This window comes from Coffea arabica, chromosome 10e, assembly GCF_036785885.1.
Source record: "Coffea arabica cultivar ET-39 chromosome 10e, Coffea Arabica ET-39 HiFi, whole genome shotgun sequence".
Taxonomy (NCBI): Eukaryota; Viridiplantae; Streptophyta; class Magnoliopsida; order Gentianales; family Rubiaceae; genus Coffea; species Coffea arabica.
Genome location: NC_092328.1, coordinates 48,212,148 through 48,231,370, shown reverse-complemented (window position 1 = coordinate 48,231,370; position 19,223 = coordinate 48,212,148). Strand labels below are relative to the sequence as shown.

Genomic DNA, 19,223 nt, shown 5'->3' with positions numbered 1-19,223 from the left:
TATTGAATTTGCAAGAATTATTGGAGAGGCTCTAATAGCTTTCACTAATTATCAATTATGTCGTAAAAGGATTTCAAGGTGTATCATGCTTCTGCAGAACGCAGAGATTTTGAGTTTTTTTATCTCCTGTCCCTCGTCGCTTCTTAAATTTCACCCGTCCATTGCTAGAAAAAAAATTTTGAAATGTATCATGCTTAAAAAAACAAAAAAAAAAAAAGAAAGAAAGATGTCTGATGCTTACATTGATATCCTTAAGCCACAAAAATGCAGATGGAATGACGGAGACTAGCCTATGGAATGATGGAGACTAGCCTACCCTTGTCTTGTGGATATCTTCCCCTTAAAATAAAGGTGTACCCAACCCAAAGAATAAACAAAGGTTTCATCGGACGATCCCAAACTAGCCCTCTGTTCAATGTCATGGATTTATGCGAAAAGGCCCATTAGCAACAATGTCGACTGAGCCCATTCATCATAGGCCTTTCCAAAGGATTTAAAGCAGGGAAGTTGGAAATCCAGCCCAACCAACGTTGCTTTGTTTAGTCATTTTTCTCACTTTTTTGGGATCTTTTCCTTGTCCTTTTGCCACGTGAGAGGTTTAAAATTCATACACGCAGCACTTCTGCGCACGTCTCAAATTGCCCTATCAAATTGTAGCGTATGCATATAAAAAATTCCCACAATTATCCAATAAAATGTTCAGCTGAATTATAGAGCTTTTTTTTTTTTCATGAAACAAGGGGAATTATTGAAGATGAAAGTGTTTGAAATTATCCAACAAAAATTCTTGGAAGTCATATTTTTATTAGTAGGTCCATAGTTAATGGATTAATCTTTTCTTATACTAACAGTGTACACTGTCAGTGTTAGATAAATGATAATTATGTAAAATTTAAATTTAAAATTCAATATTTGTATAGATGGGATGAATTTAACGATGATATTATATATACTATCAGTGCATACAAGATTTACTCATATTTAACAGGAGCAGTTTTTTTTTTTTTAGACAATAAAACTTATCCAATTAACTATCTTTGCTAAATACTGCTACCAAGTATAATACCAAGTAACTATCCAATTAACTATCTTTGCTAAATACCAAGTATGGTGCCACCATATATTAGTCAAGTAGTAGATTTTTTTCTTCCCCTACTTTTGCACCACAAAGAGAAGTAGTACTACTAGATTTTTATTTTTATTTTTATTGTGAAACATTTGCTTAAAAAAGGTTTGTCAAATTTCTTTTCTTTCTATGGTCGGTGGAATGAGACAAATTACAGCATAGATGTTGGCAACTGGGTACAAGGAAGAATGACGATGAATTTCTCAGTTTTGTTTCACAGAAAATGAAAGACAATACTAGACGATAGCGGCTAAAGTTCGTCAATATAATCAAATCCTAGCCCACATCAATTCCCTTTTCCTCAAAAAAAAAAAAAAAATCCCTTTTTCTTCAAAATTGACTTGAAACCGTATCAGATAAATCCCACCACCGTTGCTTTAAGCTGCAGCAACGATAGACAACAGCTCATTCCTTCTTCATCCCCCCCTTCTCCTCTGCTATCAACTACTATAATAAAGAAAGTTATATAGTAGTTAGTATAAACCTTTCCTCCCTTTATTATCCAAAAAAGAGAACTTCTTACCATTGGGTTGGAAAAGAAAAAAAAGAAAGAAATTATGTGGGACGAGTGGGATAACCATAACTATTTGCAACGACAACAGCAACAGCAACAGCAACAACCCCAGCCCCAGCAGCAAACTGCTGAAGAAGCAGAATCGACATCATCGGAATCCGAGGAGCAACAACAACAGGAGGAAAAACAATCCCATCTCAATTTCGATTTTTTGTCAGTTTTAGCTAAGCCTAAGGTTTGTTGCACGACCAACATTATTCAAAATTCCTACTTGATTTGGGTCTATGTTTTTAATCTTACAGAATGGTGTATGTTGCAGGATTATTATAGGATATTGGAAGTTGATTATGATGCCACGGAAGAAGCTATTCGATCCAATTATATCCGTTTAGCTTTGGTTAGCACTTTTTTGCGTTGCCTTGTCATTTTCTTTTGGGAAAAATTTTCCCTTTACCAGGAAAAATTTTCCCTCCAGCTAATTAAAAGAGGTCTTGTGATGTTTATTGTTCTTGATTTTGAGGTGGGTTTTGCTTTTTCATTATTGTTATTATTTTATTTATTTATTTTAATTTTTATGCGGACAGAAATGGCATCCGGATAAGCAAAAAGACCAGGATTGTGCTACTTCTATATTTCAGGAGATAAATGAGGCTTATCAAGGTAAAATTTTGTTCTTTTTTTCTTTTTCTTATGGTTTGGACTTTGGATTTTCTTTTATTTTATTTTGGTTTAAATTTGATGTCTTGAGGTTCTTTTTTGGTATTTGTTTCTTGTAGTGCAGATAAAATTTTCGTTAATGCATTGTAATTTCATCAATTTAGCCCTTACAACGGCCACAATTTTGGTTGAAATAGTTTACTTTCTCAGTTTTCTTAATTACAATTTATTAACGAGCTCGAGTGATGCTCTGTTAATTTGATTTTTTTGAGATGGAAACGTTATGGCTGTTCATATGGTGCTTTCCACACATGGATATCAGTTCATTTTGGGATGACATTTCGCTAAAAGCGTTGCGTGAGAATGCAATTAATGGTTGATGCCGAAGTTGATGAGGCCAGATTCTGGCTTCCTCAAGGCGTAACTTGCATGTGAGATGATCATTTATGTTTACCAGTAGAGAAGTCAGATCATATCTGGAAATTTCCTTGCTTCATGCCAAGTTTGATTGGCATTAACACTACAAGTATTCATTTTATGATGAGGTATCTTTTGGATGAAGGCTGTACGCAGCTCGGGTACTTTGGTTTGATATGACAAAATTGGATACAGTGCTCGTGGTTCTGAACATTGAACACATGAACAGAACTAAGAAATACAGTATTAGAAAAATCTATCAGTGAATCCATGGAAAGTACTACCTAATGTTTCCTCAGTGCGGAAATAATTGTTAGGCTGTTTAATATCTTTTATGCATTTAACCAAGAAACCATTCCTTTAATGCAGTAGTAACACCAAGATTGTGAAAAAGCGCAAGAGAGAGCTACATTGTTGTGGCATTTGATGTCGTAGTGTAGCTATGAGCTGAGTGCTGAAGGAATGTGTTGAGAATTTATGGAACCTCTCGAAACTTACCTGCTGTGGAGACAATTTTTCTATCTTTTTTTTTTTTTCCTGATAGTTTCAACATAGATGCAGGAAAGCATATATAGATTTCAACTCATCCATGTGCAATTATTTTTGGAGATGTCTATGTTGATGCGTTAGTTACATGCAAATCTGAAACAAAAATTTGATAATTAAGGAGCTGTAGAGCAATTATGTATTTGACACAGGGCCAGAGGCTGTAATTAAAAGAAGAGCACCAGAGGCCATTAATTTCTGAATTAGACAAGATCTTTCTGCTTATAGTTTGTGACTGTAATATTTTCCTGTTTGACTCCTTGACTTGGAGTTTTTTTTTAGCTACATGAAATTTCGGATGCTGCCTCTTGGCAACCATTGAAAGTTTTGTATTGCCTGGGCTTGCTGCAAAATCATGGTCCTTTTCTGTGACTGAGATGGCTAAAATTATGTATATCATGTTGTTCTTTTCCTCCTTTTTATCTCTTGGATTTTTTCTTTCTAATTGCTTTTGAATCATTGAGGAGTGGTGGCAGCATATTTCTCTCTTACACTTTCTTAGTTGCTGAGTTTTGAGTTCTCTTTACAAATTGTAGATACATGGAGATGTTGGGTTCTCTTTTCAAATTTAGTGTGTGCTAAGGATCATTAGTAGATGCCGTGACCAGTTAATGTACTTTTGTGTTAGTTGAGAAGAATTCATCTTGATTTATGGTTCTCTAGAGATCTATGTATTTTCCAGCAGTTCACTGTTGACAATGATTGTGTTCGCATCTAGTCAAATCAAGATAGAGATATACTCTGAGCTTCTTCCACCTTTCCCCTCCTGCAACAAGCCAAGGATGTGCACTTTTTTGTTTTTTGGTGGATTTTTTGTGGGTTTTCCCTTTTTTTTGTTGGGGGGGGGGGGGTGGTGGTGGTACTTGTCTTATGTCATGAGGAGTTGATGCAAGTGCTGTACCCTTGTGCATTTTTTTGATGATAAAAGAATGATGCACCTCAAATGATCAAGTTGAGATGACATTACTAAGAGGCCTGTGTCTCATGTATCACATAAGAGCTGCGTACCTGTTGGACTGAATGAGTTTGATTTAGCTTTTGTGGGACTATAACCTAATGTAGTGATGTAGCTGTGCTTCTGTTTCACAAGTTAAGACTTTTCAGTGAAATATCGGAAGACGAGATTAAAAAAATGCATAGAAAACATTTAGAAATTAGGCAATATATGAAGAATATGTCAGGTTTAGAGTGTGTATGACACAAATGGAAAACAGTTAGAGCATGTAAGGAACTTCATTCCTCATTTAGCAGTTACAAGCATATGAGAGGAGGAAAAATTAGGCAAAGTGTGGTGCAACAACTACTGCTAAAAATGTGTAATCCTAATATCAAGCTAACTGGAGAAACTGCATTGAGATGTCATCCTTGAGGAGTTGAGAAAAGGATTTTGGATATGTTATTTAAACAAGTATATCCAGATAAATGAGATTTTATTATTGGTCTTGGCAATGGCGGAGTCATGACCCGAGGGTTAGGGGTCAATCTCCAGCAGCATATGGAATGTAGCAATTATGAGTTAAAGTCAATGAAAGTCCACGTAAAACAAATATTTTTTCCCTATGAAAAATATGTTGTCGCATTTAAATTGTGCTCAAATGAAGGGTAACAATTATGAAATTTTTAATTATTTTGTTTTTAGGGGAAGGGGGCAAATGCATTAGAAAGAGAATTTTATAGATTTTAGGGGGCAATGCACTTAGGAAAGAGAATTCTATAGAATTTAGAAAAAAAGGAGAGAGAGAGAGGGGGGGGGTGGGAGGAGATGGCAAACAATTTTAAAAATTTCTAAACTTGCAAGCCTAAAAACAATTTTCACAAAGTTGAGGGGTGCCAATTGCCCACTCTCAACAATGCGTGGCTCTTGGCCTATTTACATCTACAATGAATGTCTTTTACTCCTTCAGAAGAGGGAAAAGAAGTGCAACCAGAATAGTGCTGCTCTCATATTTCTCATGCATCTCTAAGCTCTACCCCATTTTGAATCTTCACTGCATGATATTATATTGTAGCAGTGTTATAGATATATGATTCTATTGTCTAGCGTCAGTTATTCAGTGTATCTGCTTATGTAACTATGGACTTCTATCTCTGAGAAGTAAAGCTTTCTGTAATCTAGGCCAGTCTTACAATAATTTTATCGTGGATGTTGAGTGGTCGCTTTATGTGATACAGTTTTGAGTGATCCTGTCAAACGTCAAGAATATGATCAGAACGGAATGCTACGTGCCTATGACTACAACATAGTAGTAAGTATCTGAATTTTGTTTTTGAGGTTTTTTCTTGTTCTGATATATGTTCAATTTATTCCGTGCTTATTCTTTACTCGAAATGAATGCAGGAGTATCTTAATCGTTACAAGGGTCTGATTTTGACATGCAATGGGCTTGGCATGGAGTGTTCAATGTGGTGAAACTGAATACAGTAATATGCATAGAGATGCATCAGGCGATCCTTTTTAATCCAGCAGGATGCCAGTGGGGTTGCTGAAGGCCTGCTGTTGGATGTTGCTGCTTACACCAACTAGGATGATTGAATATCTTGTTCTCTTATGTACAGATTCCTTCAGAATCTTTCATGCCTTTGGTGGTTCTGGTGCAAAGTTTCAGTGGCCCTGTAACTGCAAAGATATTGCGGTGTATTATAAATATCAATATACTTGGCTGGCTGATTGAAAATGAAAAATGGGGCATATTTGGTCTCTCATTTTGCCAGCCTGATGATTGCCTTGTCTGAAAATATTGTTCAGAAAAATCTTTTGAATTAACTTTGCCAAGAGCTGTTGCTTAATTATAATCCCTCCTCCAACACCACCAACACACCACCACCCCTCCCCCTCCCAACCCCAGCACAAAAAAGAAGAGAAGAAAAGAGAGAAGGAGAAAAAAAGGTGAACAAGCTTTGTCAATTATCGGGGACAGCATATATGATGGGGAGTTGAGGTTAGAGAGTTGAAAAATGAATCAAATTATTTGATATTCAAATCGAATTCGGCTTGGTAACAGTCGTTCGAGTCTAGTTCACCAGCTAGTCAAGTCAAACTTGAACAGCGCTTTATGTTTAATAACATTCAAGTTTGATAAAAAAAAGTCGTTCAAGTTCGATTCAACAAATAAACAAACTAAAATTAAACAAAATTTTAAACTCGTTAAAATAACCAAACAAACTTGAACACTAAGGTATTCAGCTTAACTAAGTTCGTTTACACCTCTAACTGAGGTATTGAAGACTGATGGAAAGTGATTTGGTGTATGTGACGCTGTGCATTAATGACATTTCTCATTCCTGTTTGTCCTCCTATATTCTAGTTTTATTTTCGTTCTTCTCATTTGCAACACTTTGTTTATGCTGTGGACTGCAGCGAGAAGACCACAAGTAGGAGGCAAATATTCATTTTTCAAGGAGTCTCCCGTCTGGGGTGATTTTATGTCGTGATTAAACCTTATTCAGTGGTTTTACCATCGAGAAGAGTAGGGAATAACTTCAGCACTGAGAACTTAGCATGTCTTTCCAAAGACACAACAAAACTTTTTGTTCTTTGATGGAACCATGTCCATTGTGCGTTTTTAGAATTTTGTCAGGCTACCAGAGACCTTTGCCAATACCCCCCTTTCGGGATTCAAATTCAAGGAATTATTCCTTCAAACTGCCTCGCAATTTCTTCTGAAAGCTGCACTTGTCCCGTTTGAATCATCAACACTCGGAAACACCTGAAGGCATTGGATTAATTAACAACTAACTTCGTTGATCACAGGATGGAAACATGACCGAAAAAGAGAAATCGATCTTAGTTTTCATCTATCCATTTTGGGAAAACCTTTTCAGGGTCTTGAGAAAGCAAATAGGTGTATAGGTTAAGAGCAATAGGAAGAGTTAAAAAAACAAGCTCACTCAGTTACGAGCAAGACAAACAAAATCTTATCAACCATAGTCTGTGGCCAAATGTTATGAAGTACTACAAAAACATCTTTCATTTTAATCACCAAGACAGCTGCAACATCTGGTTCAGAGTTGCACTATCTCCATCAAGTGGTTTGATGAATCCTAGTCCTGCATTCTTAGCCAGGGAAACTATTGCAGTTGTAATCTCGTTAGAAATTCTAAGGCCAGGAGCCCCACAAATATGGAATGACCAGCTTGAGGTTAACATATAAAATGTGGCTTGTCTATCAGAGAACCAGATGTTCTATCCTGAGAATCTCAGTCACTTCAAAGAGCAAATATGGACGTCAAAAGGCAAAGAACACTGTCAAACCAAGCAACTCAAACATAGTAGTAGCGTCATTGTTGAGAAGCAAAGGGCATATGCTTTTGACTTGGAAGTTGCAATATTATACTCTTCATCAGTCTCTACTCTTTCCAAAATCTGCCTCTGCCAGACATAAATAAGAATATGTTGATCCTTCAATTCCTGCAGTAAAATGAATACTTGATTCTTTCTCAAATTCTAGCATAATGGAAGTACAAGCATGGAATTAACCCTGATATTCTTGCATTTTTTCCCCAAAGCAGTACAAGCATGGAAGTACCAGCACTTTTACCATGAAATTACCAAGATGTTATTATTATTTGAAGCTGAAGTTGCAACATCTTGGGATTCAAAAATGATACGCTGAATTCACAATGTTATGCTGGTATAGTACCCAATACTCTTCTTTTTCATTTTAACCCCCATCTGCACCATTTTTTTTGCCTCAAGACCCATATGCACTTCAATGGCCAACCTTGCTGACTAATTCATCAAGTAATTGAAATGTAGGCAATAGTTTTCTCTCCCTGCAAAACACATCAACTAACAGAGCCCATGTATGAGGCTCAGGTTTGAAGCCCATCTCAACCAACCCAAATAATACAACAACAGCATTGGCTGCTTTTCCAGCCTCGCACAGAGAAACCAGAAACTCATTTGAGGTGGCAAAATGTGGCAGAAACCCCCTGACAAGCATCAAGCCAACAAGTTCTGTTGCCCTATCCAGTTCACTTTCCTTGCATAAGGAGTTCAACACAATCCTATAACTTGCCTTGTTTAGACTGACACCCTGATAAGGCAACCTCTCAATCAGATCGAGAGCCTCATCAAATCTGTTTCCTCGGCAAAGTCCTCCAAGTATAATATTATATGTAACTGCATCAGCTTTGGACTCAGTTCCTTTCATCTCTTTGAGTAACTCAACAGCTTCATCAACTCTATCAGCCCTACATAAACAATCTATTAAGGTTGTATATCCAACCGTATCAGGCTTCAGCTCAGCAGCCTTCATCTCATTAAATGCCTCCTTGGCATCGTCCAACCTTCCTTCCTTACAAAAACCATTCATGAGAGAGGAGTAATTAAATACATTTGGGTTGCACCCATTTTTCTTCATGAAGTCCATTATCTTCTTAGCTCTATCAGCTTTTCCAGCACGAGAGAAGCCATTTATCAAAACATTGTAAGTTAAAGCATCCGGTAATATCTGATCTTTCGAAACCATTTCCTCAAACAATTGAACAGCTTCTTCCAACCTTCCACAACCACAAAGACCATCCATAAGAGTTGAATAGGTGATCAAGTCAGGATAAGATATTTCAGCCGACCTCATCTGTTTCACCACTTCAAATGCAGATTCAATGTCCCCCTTCTTGCAGTGATATTTAACCAGGATGTTGAAAATGCACGAGTTGGGCTCTAAGTGGAGGTTCTTCTGAGCATCCAAGAGAAATGTCCTTGCCAGATCAATCTGGTTCTCGTCAACCAGTAAATTAAGACATGTACTGATGGCTTTCAAAGAAGGCTTTTCACGAGCAATTGGTTCAATTGCATAGAACATATGTAGTACCTTATCAGGCATAGAGGACTTTGAAAAATGCTTCATGAGATTAATGAATATGCCCTCATTGAACTTGCAAGTTTCATAAGTCATTTGATGAAGCACTCTGTCAACAGCCCTGAATCTCTTGCACTGTGCAAGCTTATGGAGAATAACAGCATAAGTGGAATTGTTATGACTAAAACCCTTCTGCTCTGCTGCCCTATTAAAAATTTCTAGAGCATGTTCTGGATCTTTCTGACGTTTTATCAAGTCAACGGTAGATGCGTGTGTTATGAACTTGCTTTTTCTTGACACTCCTACAACAGTGTCTGAGGCCTCGACAGGAGAATCCAGTTTCTCGGTAGTGTTTTTGACAGATTGGAGAGGAGAGATCCATCGAATTGGAGATGATAATGACTCGGAAGTAGAGGAAAAAGAACGACCCTTTTGAACAAGTTTCATTGAATCCACAAAGTTTTAAATGTCTTGCAGAAGTTCATAGTCGCTGAGAATCAAACATCCATTTGCACACCACCTGTATGAGAAATTGCTAATTAGGCGAACACAGTGCCAAAGTAGCTAATAATCAATTCTCTTTCTTATTTCCATTACTCTTATCGTTCCTCGGATTCAATTTCTTTCTCCTCAGAAATGTCAAGTACCAAAAAATCACCCCAACAAAAAAAATTACAATCTAAATACTGCACAACCAGTATTTGCTTGCCACTGTTTTTCCTATTTAAATTGCAGAATTCTAGCCTATTCCAAACAACCATTATTATCTGAACAATTGCCAGAGAGGTAACATGAATTATTGATTTTAAATTATTCTTCTTTGAATCTCTTTTAAGTCTAGCCAATCAACAATAACTAGTACTATTATCTGAACAATGGCCAGAGGGGTAAAATAAATCATTGATCTTAAATTATTCTTCTTTCAATCTCCAGCCAGCTAATACGATGTAAACAATGAAACATCATAATTCTAAGACATATGAACTATCAATGCCTAATTATTTATTGTTGCCAGCAAATTCATGGCCCATATCAACTGAACCATACGCCAAAACCCTATGCAGATTATTTGACACCAAATCTGATAAATTAACTTAACTTATATTCAAAAAAAAGAAGGCTACGAAGAAAATCGTACCATAAAGCAGAGACATGGCTGGAGGATGGAGGCCCCAAGGCGTCTGATTTTGTTTACAAGCGTAAACGACGGCGCCTGGTGGAAAGCTGGAACTGCTACGTGCTTCCAACGTGGCAACCAGCAAGGCAGCGTTTGTCAAATGCATACTATTTAGGTTTTACTGTTTATTACTGCAGAAGGTCTATAGGATTAATCTTTCCTGCACTGACAGTGTATAAACTCGTCTTCATTGACTAAATGACAACTATGCATAATTTGAATTTGAAATTCAACTTTTACGCACATGTCATGAGTCTAACAGTAATAGTGTATACACTTTCAATGTATATAAGAACTAATTAGGAAAGCCTAATATGTTGGAAGCTTAGAACTTTAAAAGAATGTAGTGCATATCAATTTTAAAAAAGAAATATTTTTACTATTGAAGATATTGATAATGATACATATAAGATATTTAATTTTGTTCCAACGTCTTATTGAGTTTATGGTGAACTATAAATCGTCTAGTTATTTAAACTCATCAAAGCTGAACTAGACAATAAAAAAAATCAAATTTAATCTATTTATTTGTATATTATAGAACACAACACAACATTAAGTCTTGTTTGACTGTTATTGTCAGTGTTAGGATAATTATTTGCTTAACCAAATTTTGTATTATAAAAAACTTACTAGTAATAAATTAGTATTATAAAAAAGAATTGAAAAATCTTATATTACGTGAAAACCAAACACGCCCTAAACAGCCCACCACCCGGCAGCCATCCTATTTCCACGTTGTCAACCACAGGATAAATATCCAAATATTCACCGCAGACTCGGAATAAACTGCACATTAACTTCCGCACTTTCTCTCACTACCCCCACACACTTCCTTGCTCTAAATTCTCTCTCTAACTGGAAATGGCCACCTCACTCGCCGCCGGCGTCCCGGACAACCTCACGCGAGAGCAGTACGTCTACATGGCGAAGCTAGCGGAGCAAGCTGAACGCTACGAGGAGATGGTACAGTTCATGGACAAGCTAGTTCTCAGCGCCACCCCTAGCGCCGAACTCACGGTGGAGGAGCGCAACCTGCTGTCGGTGGCGTACAAGAACGTGATCGGCTCCCTCCGCGCCGCGTGGAGGATCGTTTCGTCGATTGAGCAGAAGGAAGAATCCAGGAAGAACGAAGACCACGTTGTTTTGGTCAAGGAGTACAGATCTAAGGTTGAGAATGAGCTGAGTCAAATTTGTGCCGGGATTTTGAAGCTTCTGGACTCAAATCTGGTGCCTTCCGCTTCCTCTAGTGAGTCTAAGGTTTTTTACTTGAAGATGAAGGGGGATTATCATCGCTACTTGGCCGAGTTTAAGGTTGGAGATGAGCGTAAGGAGGCTGCTGATGATACTATGAATGCTTACAAGGCTGCTCAGGTATACTTGAACGTTTGTACCTTCTTTTTTCGTATACAGTTGTATTTAATTCTCAAGTGGTAAGTAATTTTAGAGTTTGACTGAAATTCGATATATTTCTGGCTATGACTGCTTAGTTTAATCTTTTGCAATCATCTTTAGGATTTTGACCTCAGATTTGCCAGACAGTTTGATATTAAGGCACCTATGTCGATCTATATGCACGGTACATGTATCACTTCTAATTTTGTCCTCTAGCTATTTGGAGAGTTAGCTGTTGGCTTTGTTGCTAAGGTTCTGTGCTGGAATTACTGGCTGCGATTATGTACTTTTAGTGTCTGATAAATTTAGTAGTGATACAAGGTTGTTCAGTCTCTTTCATTACAGTACGTTGAGGTGGAATATTGTTGGATTTCCCATTTCAAAATGTATATTGCATTTTGGAGAGCTCTATTTGAGTCGTTTAAAATAAGAGTTTGAGCAAGTAGCTTGGTAATTTGTGTTTGTGTTTGCGATCTTAGAATAGAACATGAATGCTTATGACTCCGTTGGCTTTTTGCATGCTTTACCATGTATATCCAGTTACTGTTCTAGAAGAGACTGATTTTGGCTGTTGAGTCTGTTAGTTAGCTCAGGTTAATTTTAAAGAGATAAAAAGCAAATGGAAAAGAATTTATAACTGCTAAGGAAAGTGGTGTAGGACAAGTTGTTGGGTAGTCAAATAGGCTAGGGAATTCACCAGGATATTTCTCAATACAAGTATAGCTACTTTTTCATTTTTTCTTGTATTGCTTTGATTTTTTCCTTTGTGAGCATATGGAAAATACATGCAGAAGTCATTGTCTGTGTTGGTACTGATTAACCATTTCCAAGAGGAGTGCTGGACTCACTTTTAATTGGAGTGCTTTCCATGTCTAGTAGTCTCTTACATCATGCATTCTTCTAAGTGAGGATACTTGTTCTTCTTTTGGAAGTTTTAAATGGAATACAGTTTGTAAATATTGAAGTTGGTAATGAATGCAGATAAATGGTTATTTTCGTGATAGATATATATATGTAAGAGGTATGCATTTGTAATGGTGGCTAACAGACTGTGGATTTTTGTATTAAAGAACTACTTTATGATGTGTTAAATATTTGGGTTTGAGTTAATGAGTACTGTAGTTTGAATGACAAGATGAAAGCTTGCTTGAATAGGCGTACCTGTCGTTTATTGAATGGCTGCATTTTGAGTTCTGTGATAAGGGTGCTGTTTCAATACTGTAACATGTTATTCTTTCTGTTGCATTTGAAGGAAATTGCACTGGCAGATCTTCCCCCCACTCATCCTATTAGGCTGGGGCTAGCACTCAATTTCTCAGTGTTCTACTATGAAATTCTTAACTCATCAGACAAAGCTTGTAGTATGGCGAAACAGGTAATCTCCTGCATCTTCTTCCTGGAAAAAGTATATTTTTTATTGGTATTCTGTCATCACAACTTTGTTTTTATCTTTACTTTGATTGACACGTGCTTCCTGTGTATCACTTGTGTCCAGTTGTAATCTGCAACTGCATGGTATGTGAAATTTTGATTTAATGTACATGACTGGTTAGAAGCTAGGTTGACAATGTATTCTGGAAAAGATGCTAAATATCGATGAACTTGGTTATTGGAATTGCTCGGGATAGATTTAAATGCTTTTTTGGTTTGCGTTGCAATTGCCATTTGTGCAGCTATTTGATCAGACAGGAGTGTATGTTTTGTTGGTTTTGATTGATTCTTTTGATGTTGTGAGTATTCTTGATTAAATATGGATACACAAAGGGAAAAAGGAAAATAGCTTTTGAAAGAAACAACCTTTCTAGATCTAGATGAGTGGACATGCTTCCACTTAAGCATGTGTAGACTGCAAATTGCATGGTCCAGTATCTAGAAGTCCCTAAAGTTTAGGAAGGAGAGTATAATAAGTAAATGGTTTATTGACCGAACTTCCTCTTAAGAGGAAAACCTCTGGTTGGCTAATTGGGTGAGGCATTGGATTAAAATTTCCTTTGGAATTTTTGCTGCATGTTATACCATGTTGTACATTTTTCCATTTATAAAACGGAGCTGCCTGCATGATTAGTCATCTTTTTTAAGTTTGGTAGAATTTATTAATCTGGTCCTTCTACATGCTCCTGTAAAGGCATTTGAGGAAGCCATAGCTGAGCTGGACACGTTGGGTGAAGAATCTTACAAGGACAGCACCCTGATCATGCAACTACTGAGGGATAACCTAACTCTCTGGACGTCAGATGCTCAGGTATTGTACGAGTATCACTGTAGGTTCCCCATTTGCATGGGCTGAGAGTCAATAATTGATCACCTTTGTATCCTCTTGTAAAAATGGTACTTACATGTGTGCTGGTCTTCATGCAGGATCAGTTGGATGAGCCCTGATCTTTATGCAACAGTTGGTCAACCTCCCCTCAAGGAGGTGGGCTTCAAGTGTCATTTGTTTGTGCTGACTAATGGAGTGTTGTCTAAGAAGCAGGGTGTCAAGCTGTGACATGATATCTTTTAATTCAGACCAATCCTAGTTGATTATAGAATGATTTGTGATGGAACTAATGCCAGTGATAGTTGCCAATACTGCTGCTGTCTTTAAATTTTTTGGGGTCAGTCTTGGCTCTTGCATGTCTTCCTTTGGCTTCTACCGTTTTGCTATACAAATATCATCAGGTGGTTGATGGAACCGAATGCACACGACTAAAGTAGTCTGCAGTTTGATGGAACTGAATGAACCCTGCAATTAGGTTGAGCTTGGCATCCAGATTTAACATATCATCATCCCTAGGATCTTTTGTTTATCAGTTAACACGTAGTGATCAAGAGCCACCCGGCATTTGCTTTCCCATCCCATGGATGCACGCTTGCCATTTGTTTTGGATGACTTTCCCTTGATGCCCATAGTTGGATGACTTTCTCGTGTTCCTTTGGTTCATATTCTTTTCTCCATGTTTAATTATTTTCACGTCTATGTCTAGTAAATGAATTTGTTTCAAAGTAACCTGATTGTTTCTCTACGTGACTTACGGTTTTTTTTCCTTTTCCCATCTGGATTGGGGTTGGGTGCGGCGGTTATGTGTTTTCTTCTTCGTTTTCTTCTTTTTTTTTTTTGGTTTTTTTTGTGGGGGGGATGGGTTAAACTATATCTGTGAAATTCAAATCAAAGTAATTCCAGCCCTATTGAAAGCAATAGTTGCTAATCTCAGCATTATTGGGGAAGTAGGGCTGGGCTGCTAGTTTCGGGAAAGCGTTGCCAGAATCCAGTAGTTAAATCACTCACCCTCGAAGCAGAAAACCACAGCTACATTGCTAATTTACTTGTAAGTTTTATCAGAATCTACTTTCTAGTGCTAAAACAGCAGAGAGAGAGAATATATTGGCTGCTCCTGTCATGGTTTTTTTTATCCTTCCCTTTTTCCTGGAGTTGAAAAACAGGTCATGGATGCGTCAAACGTACAGTGGTTCAGGCAAACAATATCCAATCCAATCTATTAAAAGGCAACATAAACATCCACTGCTCATGCGACAGTATGCACAAAGTGCTATATATACAACCAAAAGGGATTTATTTATTCCAAGAAACGATGCATTTTCCTGTATATAGCCTTGGCTTTAACCAGTTCAGTCCCTTGTGCTATTCTTTATCCATTCAAGATATTGGAGGTTGCCACCGGTTATGGGCAAGGCGATCACTTCTGGCACCCTACCAGAACACATGCAGACAAAGAACAGAAGTTAAAAACAGAAGTTAAAATAAAATTTATAAAATCCCAGTTCTCGTGCAGCCATAAACTTGCATGTTGCCATCTCAATGATCGTAGATACTGTTAAAACTAGAATAGCCTTTACTTTTACCCCATTCGGTAACCAACCCGCCTTACAGCATATCAGTAACTAGAAGTTCTTGATCAATTAAACTATTTAAGTGTCATTGCATGTTAAAATATACAAAAAATCTGAAGAAGCAACTCTTACTCGTATTCGTGATTTGCCTTGACATGCTCTGTCAGAGCATCCAAAAGTGATTCCCTAGTCTTAATTATTAGCAACTCTTCAGGATCTGTCTGCACCTGCAATCACCAGTACAAAGGGGAAAACTTGAAAGAAAATCTCTTCACATATATTAAGAACCAAAAAGATTTTCGATAGCTGAAACTTATGTATCAATGTTTATCATTTTTTTAAAGTATTTGACAATTAGAGATCTTACCTCCCCTTTCCACTCATAAACAGACTCTATTCCTGCAAACCACAGAGAAATGATATTTAGGGACGGGAACTTTTGAAGAGTTAATTCACTATTTATGTTGAGGAGTTAATTGAAGTGCTCAATTTATTTCACTCAGGCATCAGGTGCAATTTACTTTCATATTTTGGTAGCCAAGAAGGACATTCCCTTAATTTCAGACTCCATCTGTGACATGCTTTGCCCCAGATTATCATTGATATGCCAATGCCACTAAATAACGTACGAATGACATATTAGAAATATACTAGTGCAACTATGACATGCAACCGCTATCAAAGAAATTTGTGAAAGAGCAACAGGTTTTGCTCAATCCTTCAACAAAGAACACAAGACCCAGACAAGATTAAGAATTCTCGAAGCAGTGAAAATTTTGACAACCCCTGTGACGTTAACTGAGGAGCACAGGAGCCTGACATTGTAAAATAATGTGTAACGTCATAAAAGAATGCAATGAACAGATTTGACAGATCAAATGAGATAGAAATTAATAACCAAAAAACAAAAAAAGATGAGATAGATGTTCAAAACTTATTTTGACACGAGGAATGCTTCAATTAATTTTTCAAATTCTTTCTAGCAATTTTATAGCAAAACCTATTGAGCTTAGAAGGCTGCAATTGAAAAAATCAAAGTACTTGCCGAGAACATCAATCATAGACTTTTACCATCAAATATCACACTGTCTGCATACTTGTAAATGATTAGAAGGGTAGGTAATTCAGCAACCTAGTCAAACACCAAAAAAGGGCGAAGAGAAAAAAGAATAATAAGTTCAACATCTAAAGCAAGAAGGAAAAGCGCATACCTGGAACTCGGTTTACACAGGCTGCAAGCTTTTCTTTAACTATGCTTTCTGCCAGTTTCTTACCTGCATCAATAAGCACAAGCACAGATTTACCATTTAACAAGTTGGTTTTGGTACTCTAATGCATTACTCGCAGAAGGCTGCAAACCAGGATTCAGCATGATGAGCAGCAAATGGTGAGGAAATGGTCATATGTCCACATTCAAGTATGATAGAGCAATTTTTCTAAATATTATGGTATTTATCCTCGCAAGCGCCTAAGAAAATCAGGAGAGAAGAACGTACAAATTTCAAACAGCTGTTATTCAAGATCTATACTACTTAAAGTTTGTGCCCTTCATTGCTATTTGATTCCCCTAGTCCTAACCCATAATTTTGTTTTAAAAAAAAAATCCCACATCAAAATCTTCTCCTCTGATCAGCCTTACCAGTTCCTGAACACAACCAGAAAGGCATAAACATGTTTCGTTTAAGCAATCACAAAGCTTATCAACAGGATGATGCCCTGAAAATTTGTATCAAAACTTAAAATTGGCAGATAAACATCGATTAATTTATATGTTCGAACTCATGAATAAACCGAATCATGCATCCATACGGTACAAAATCAACAAAACCCAAAAGTATGAACTAATAGCAGAATTTATTAAGATAGCCACATTCAGGCTCACTAGTCCAAAACTTTAGATACAGTCAACTATTTAACAAATACATAATATCACAAACATATGGATAAAAAACCAATACAGCAAAACAACAATAACCCCACTTACCAGCTTCTTTATTTGGAACAGTGACATAGACAACAATGCTGGGAACAGTTTTGCTGCTTGCTTCCATCCTTATCCTATTTGTACTATGAACACTACTACCAACTTTTGATCTGCAAATATAGTTTGGAAAAAAAATGGTAATTAATTTCACCCAAAAGTGCCAAGAAATCAAAATTGAGCAAGAATATACATAAAAATGTAGAATAGAGAAATTACCCCAAGATTGGGAGAAAGTGGAGGGATTGAGCACAGCCCGTTTTAGAGGAGGGATTAAAAGAGGGGCAGAGATTGGAAAGACCGAAGCTTAGGACACAGAAAGCACCTACTAATGGTAATCGGCGACGAACTACTGAAGGTGATACTAAAGATGAGAGCTTTAATGCCATTTAAGATTGGAATTTGGTGGGGCTTTATAGTACCACCAACTACTGTTTCCTTAGTGGATGATTTATTCCCAACTGATGAGGTTGGGGGTGGAAAGGAATTTGTTCCATTATTCAGGCTCAAAATGAAAGAAAGGTATGTTGCTTTGCTGAGGAAAATTGGTTTTGGGCCTTCTTGATGTAGCATTCAAGAAGGCACCTTAGTGCTCGGGCTTGTTTTCGCATGATTCAGCATTTGGGCTGAAATATAAAAATGAGAATTTAATTTTTCTTCAAGCTCAAATTGAAAGCTTTTTTTTTTTTTCCTTTTAACTAGGAAGGAATGAGATTTAAGAAGTCGATAATGAGAAAAAAAATTTTGGATTCAAAATCATTCTATCTTACATCAATACTTTTATTACAGAAACATCAAAACTGTTTTTTGCAATAAGAATATAGACAGAGTTTTTTCTTTAACTGTAACCCTGCATTTCATTTGTCCATATCCTTTCTCTTCTTTCCTCAAAAATCTGCCAAACAAAGAAAATTCAACTTTCTTTTCTGTCTAAATCCCTCACTCCCAAATTAGCCTCTAGGCTTAAAGAGGATACACACTACGCTTTTCATCAATGATAGGGTCTAGCCTTTAGAGCCATACCGGAAGAGGCATGGGCTCTAAGCCCATAAAATGTAGATACTAAGAGTCCTATTATTATTTTTTTTTCATGGCAATGAGGGGCTAAAGTATCTGCTATCTTAAATCTCGCTTCAAATATTTTTTTCCTACATTTTTTTTTATAAGTGAGAAGTGTTGAATTCAAGTTTTGAAGATAAATAATTTGGAATCTATTTGTATGAAGGCGGACGCAATTCTATGGACCCCGTTTCAAAGATAAATAATTTTGTAGCAATTTTTGTAAAGGCGGGGCGCAATTCTATGAATAAGAGATGTTGTACAAATATTTACAGCACGTTGAAAATTATTAACAAGTTCTCCAAGCATGTTGAAAATTCATCTCACTTCCATTCCTCTTGTTAGACCATCTACAGCACTCATAACGATAGCTCTATAAATTGCAAATTCCACTCTTATAATTAATTGGATAGTTTGAAGTTGAGATGACCAATGGGCCTTTGAGCAATGCCAGCAGCCCAGCACCCAACTGGCTGATGCTGAATCACTGACTATCCATATGGGCTAAATTTTGTTGCGTTGGGCCCTCTATATGTTAATATTTTTTTGGGGCTGGGGCTAGTAAATCTGGAGATATAAAATAAATTTTAACTAGCTAAATCAATCAATTTAAGAGAGAAACTCTCAAGCTAAGCAAGCGTTCTCATTAGAGACTAATGTAAATACTTAATTAATTTTGAGCCTTTGTGATCTCATCAAATGGATCGATACAATCT

General features: G+C 36.9%; 4 protein-coding genes across 5 annotated transcripts; 2 read left to right on the top strand and 2 right to left on the bottom strand.

The window, feature by feature from the left end:
* Positions 1–1,497: 1,497 nt before the first annotated feature.
* On the top strand, positions 1,498–5,996 carry LOC113711800 (uncharacterized). Its single transcript, XM_027235006.2, has 5 exons — positions 1,498–1,875; positions 1,960–2,037; positions 2,225–2,300; positions 5,433–5,506; positions 5,599–5,996. Exons 1-5 carry the CDS (start codon positions 1,684–1,686, stop codon positions 5,668–5,670), a joined length of 492 nt encoding a protein of 163 aa, XP_027090807.1. The 5' UTR covers positions 1,498–1,683; the 3' UTR covers positions 5,671–5,996.
* Positions 5,997–7,130: 1,134 nt separating this feature from the next.
* LOC113711695 (uncharacterized) lies at positions 7,131–10,333 on the bottom strand. Of its 2 annotated transcripts, XR_011821987.1 has the most exons (3): positions 10,203–10,333; positions 7,799–9,584; positions 7,131–7,668 (listed from the first exon to the last, which is right to left on the bottom strand). XR_011821987.1 is itself a non-coding variant. In XM_027234865.2 (2 exons), exon 2 carries the CDS (start codon positions 9,509–9,511, stop codon positions 7,970–7,972), a length of 1,542 nt encoding a protein of 513 aa, XP_027090666.2. In that variant the 5' UTR covers positions 9,512–9,584; positions 10,203–10,333; the 3' UTR covers positions 7,131–7,969. The 2 variants fall into 2 exon arrangements, 1 of the variants encoding a protein (XP_027090666.2); XM_027234865.2 differs by having other exon boundaries at positions 7,131–9,584.
* Positions 10,334–11,018: 685 nt separating this feature from the next.
* LOC113712300 (14-3-3 protein 10) lies at positions 11,019–14,310 on the top strand. Its single transcript, XM_027235655.2, has 4 exons — positions 11,019–11,615; positions 12,889–13,011; positions 13,762–13,878; positions 13,995–14,310. The coding sequence occupies exons 1-4, from the start codon at positions 11,106–11,108 to the stop codon at positions 14,013–14,015; spliced, it is 771 nt and encodes a 256-aa protein (XP_027091456.1). The 5' UTR covers positions 11,019–11,105; the 3' UTR covers positions 14,016–14,310.
* Positions 14,311–15,086: 776 nt separating this feature from the next.
* On the bottom strand, positions 15,087–17,968 carry LOC113711058 (protein CutA, chloroplastic). The gene is made up of 6 exons (XM_072066646.1): positions 17,668–17,968; positions 17,452–17,561; positions 16,679–16,741; positions 15,835–15,866; positions 15,600–15,694; positions 15,087–15,327 (listed from the first exon to the last, which is right to left on the bottom strand). Exons 1-6 carry the CDS (start codon positions 17,835–17,837, stop codon positions 15,246–15,248), a joined length of 552 nt encoding a protein of 183 aa, XP_071922747.1. The 5' UTR covers positions 17,838–17,968; the 3' UTR covers positions 15,087–15,245.
* Between the last annotated feature and the right edge of the window lie 1,255 nt (positions 17,969–19,223).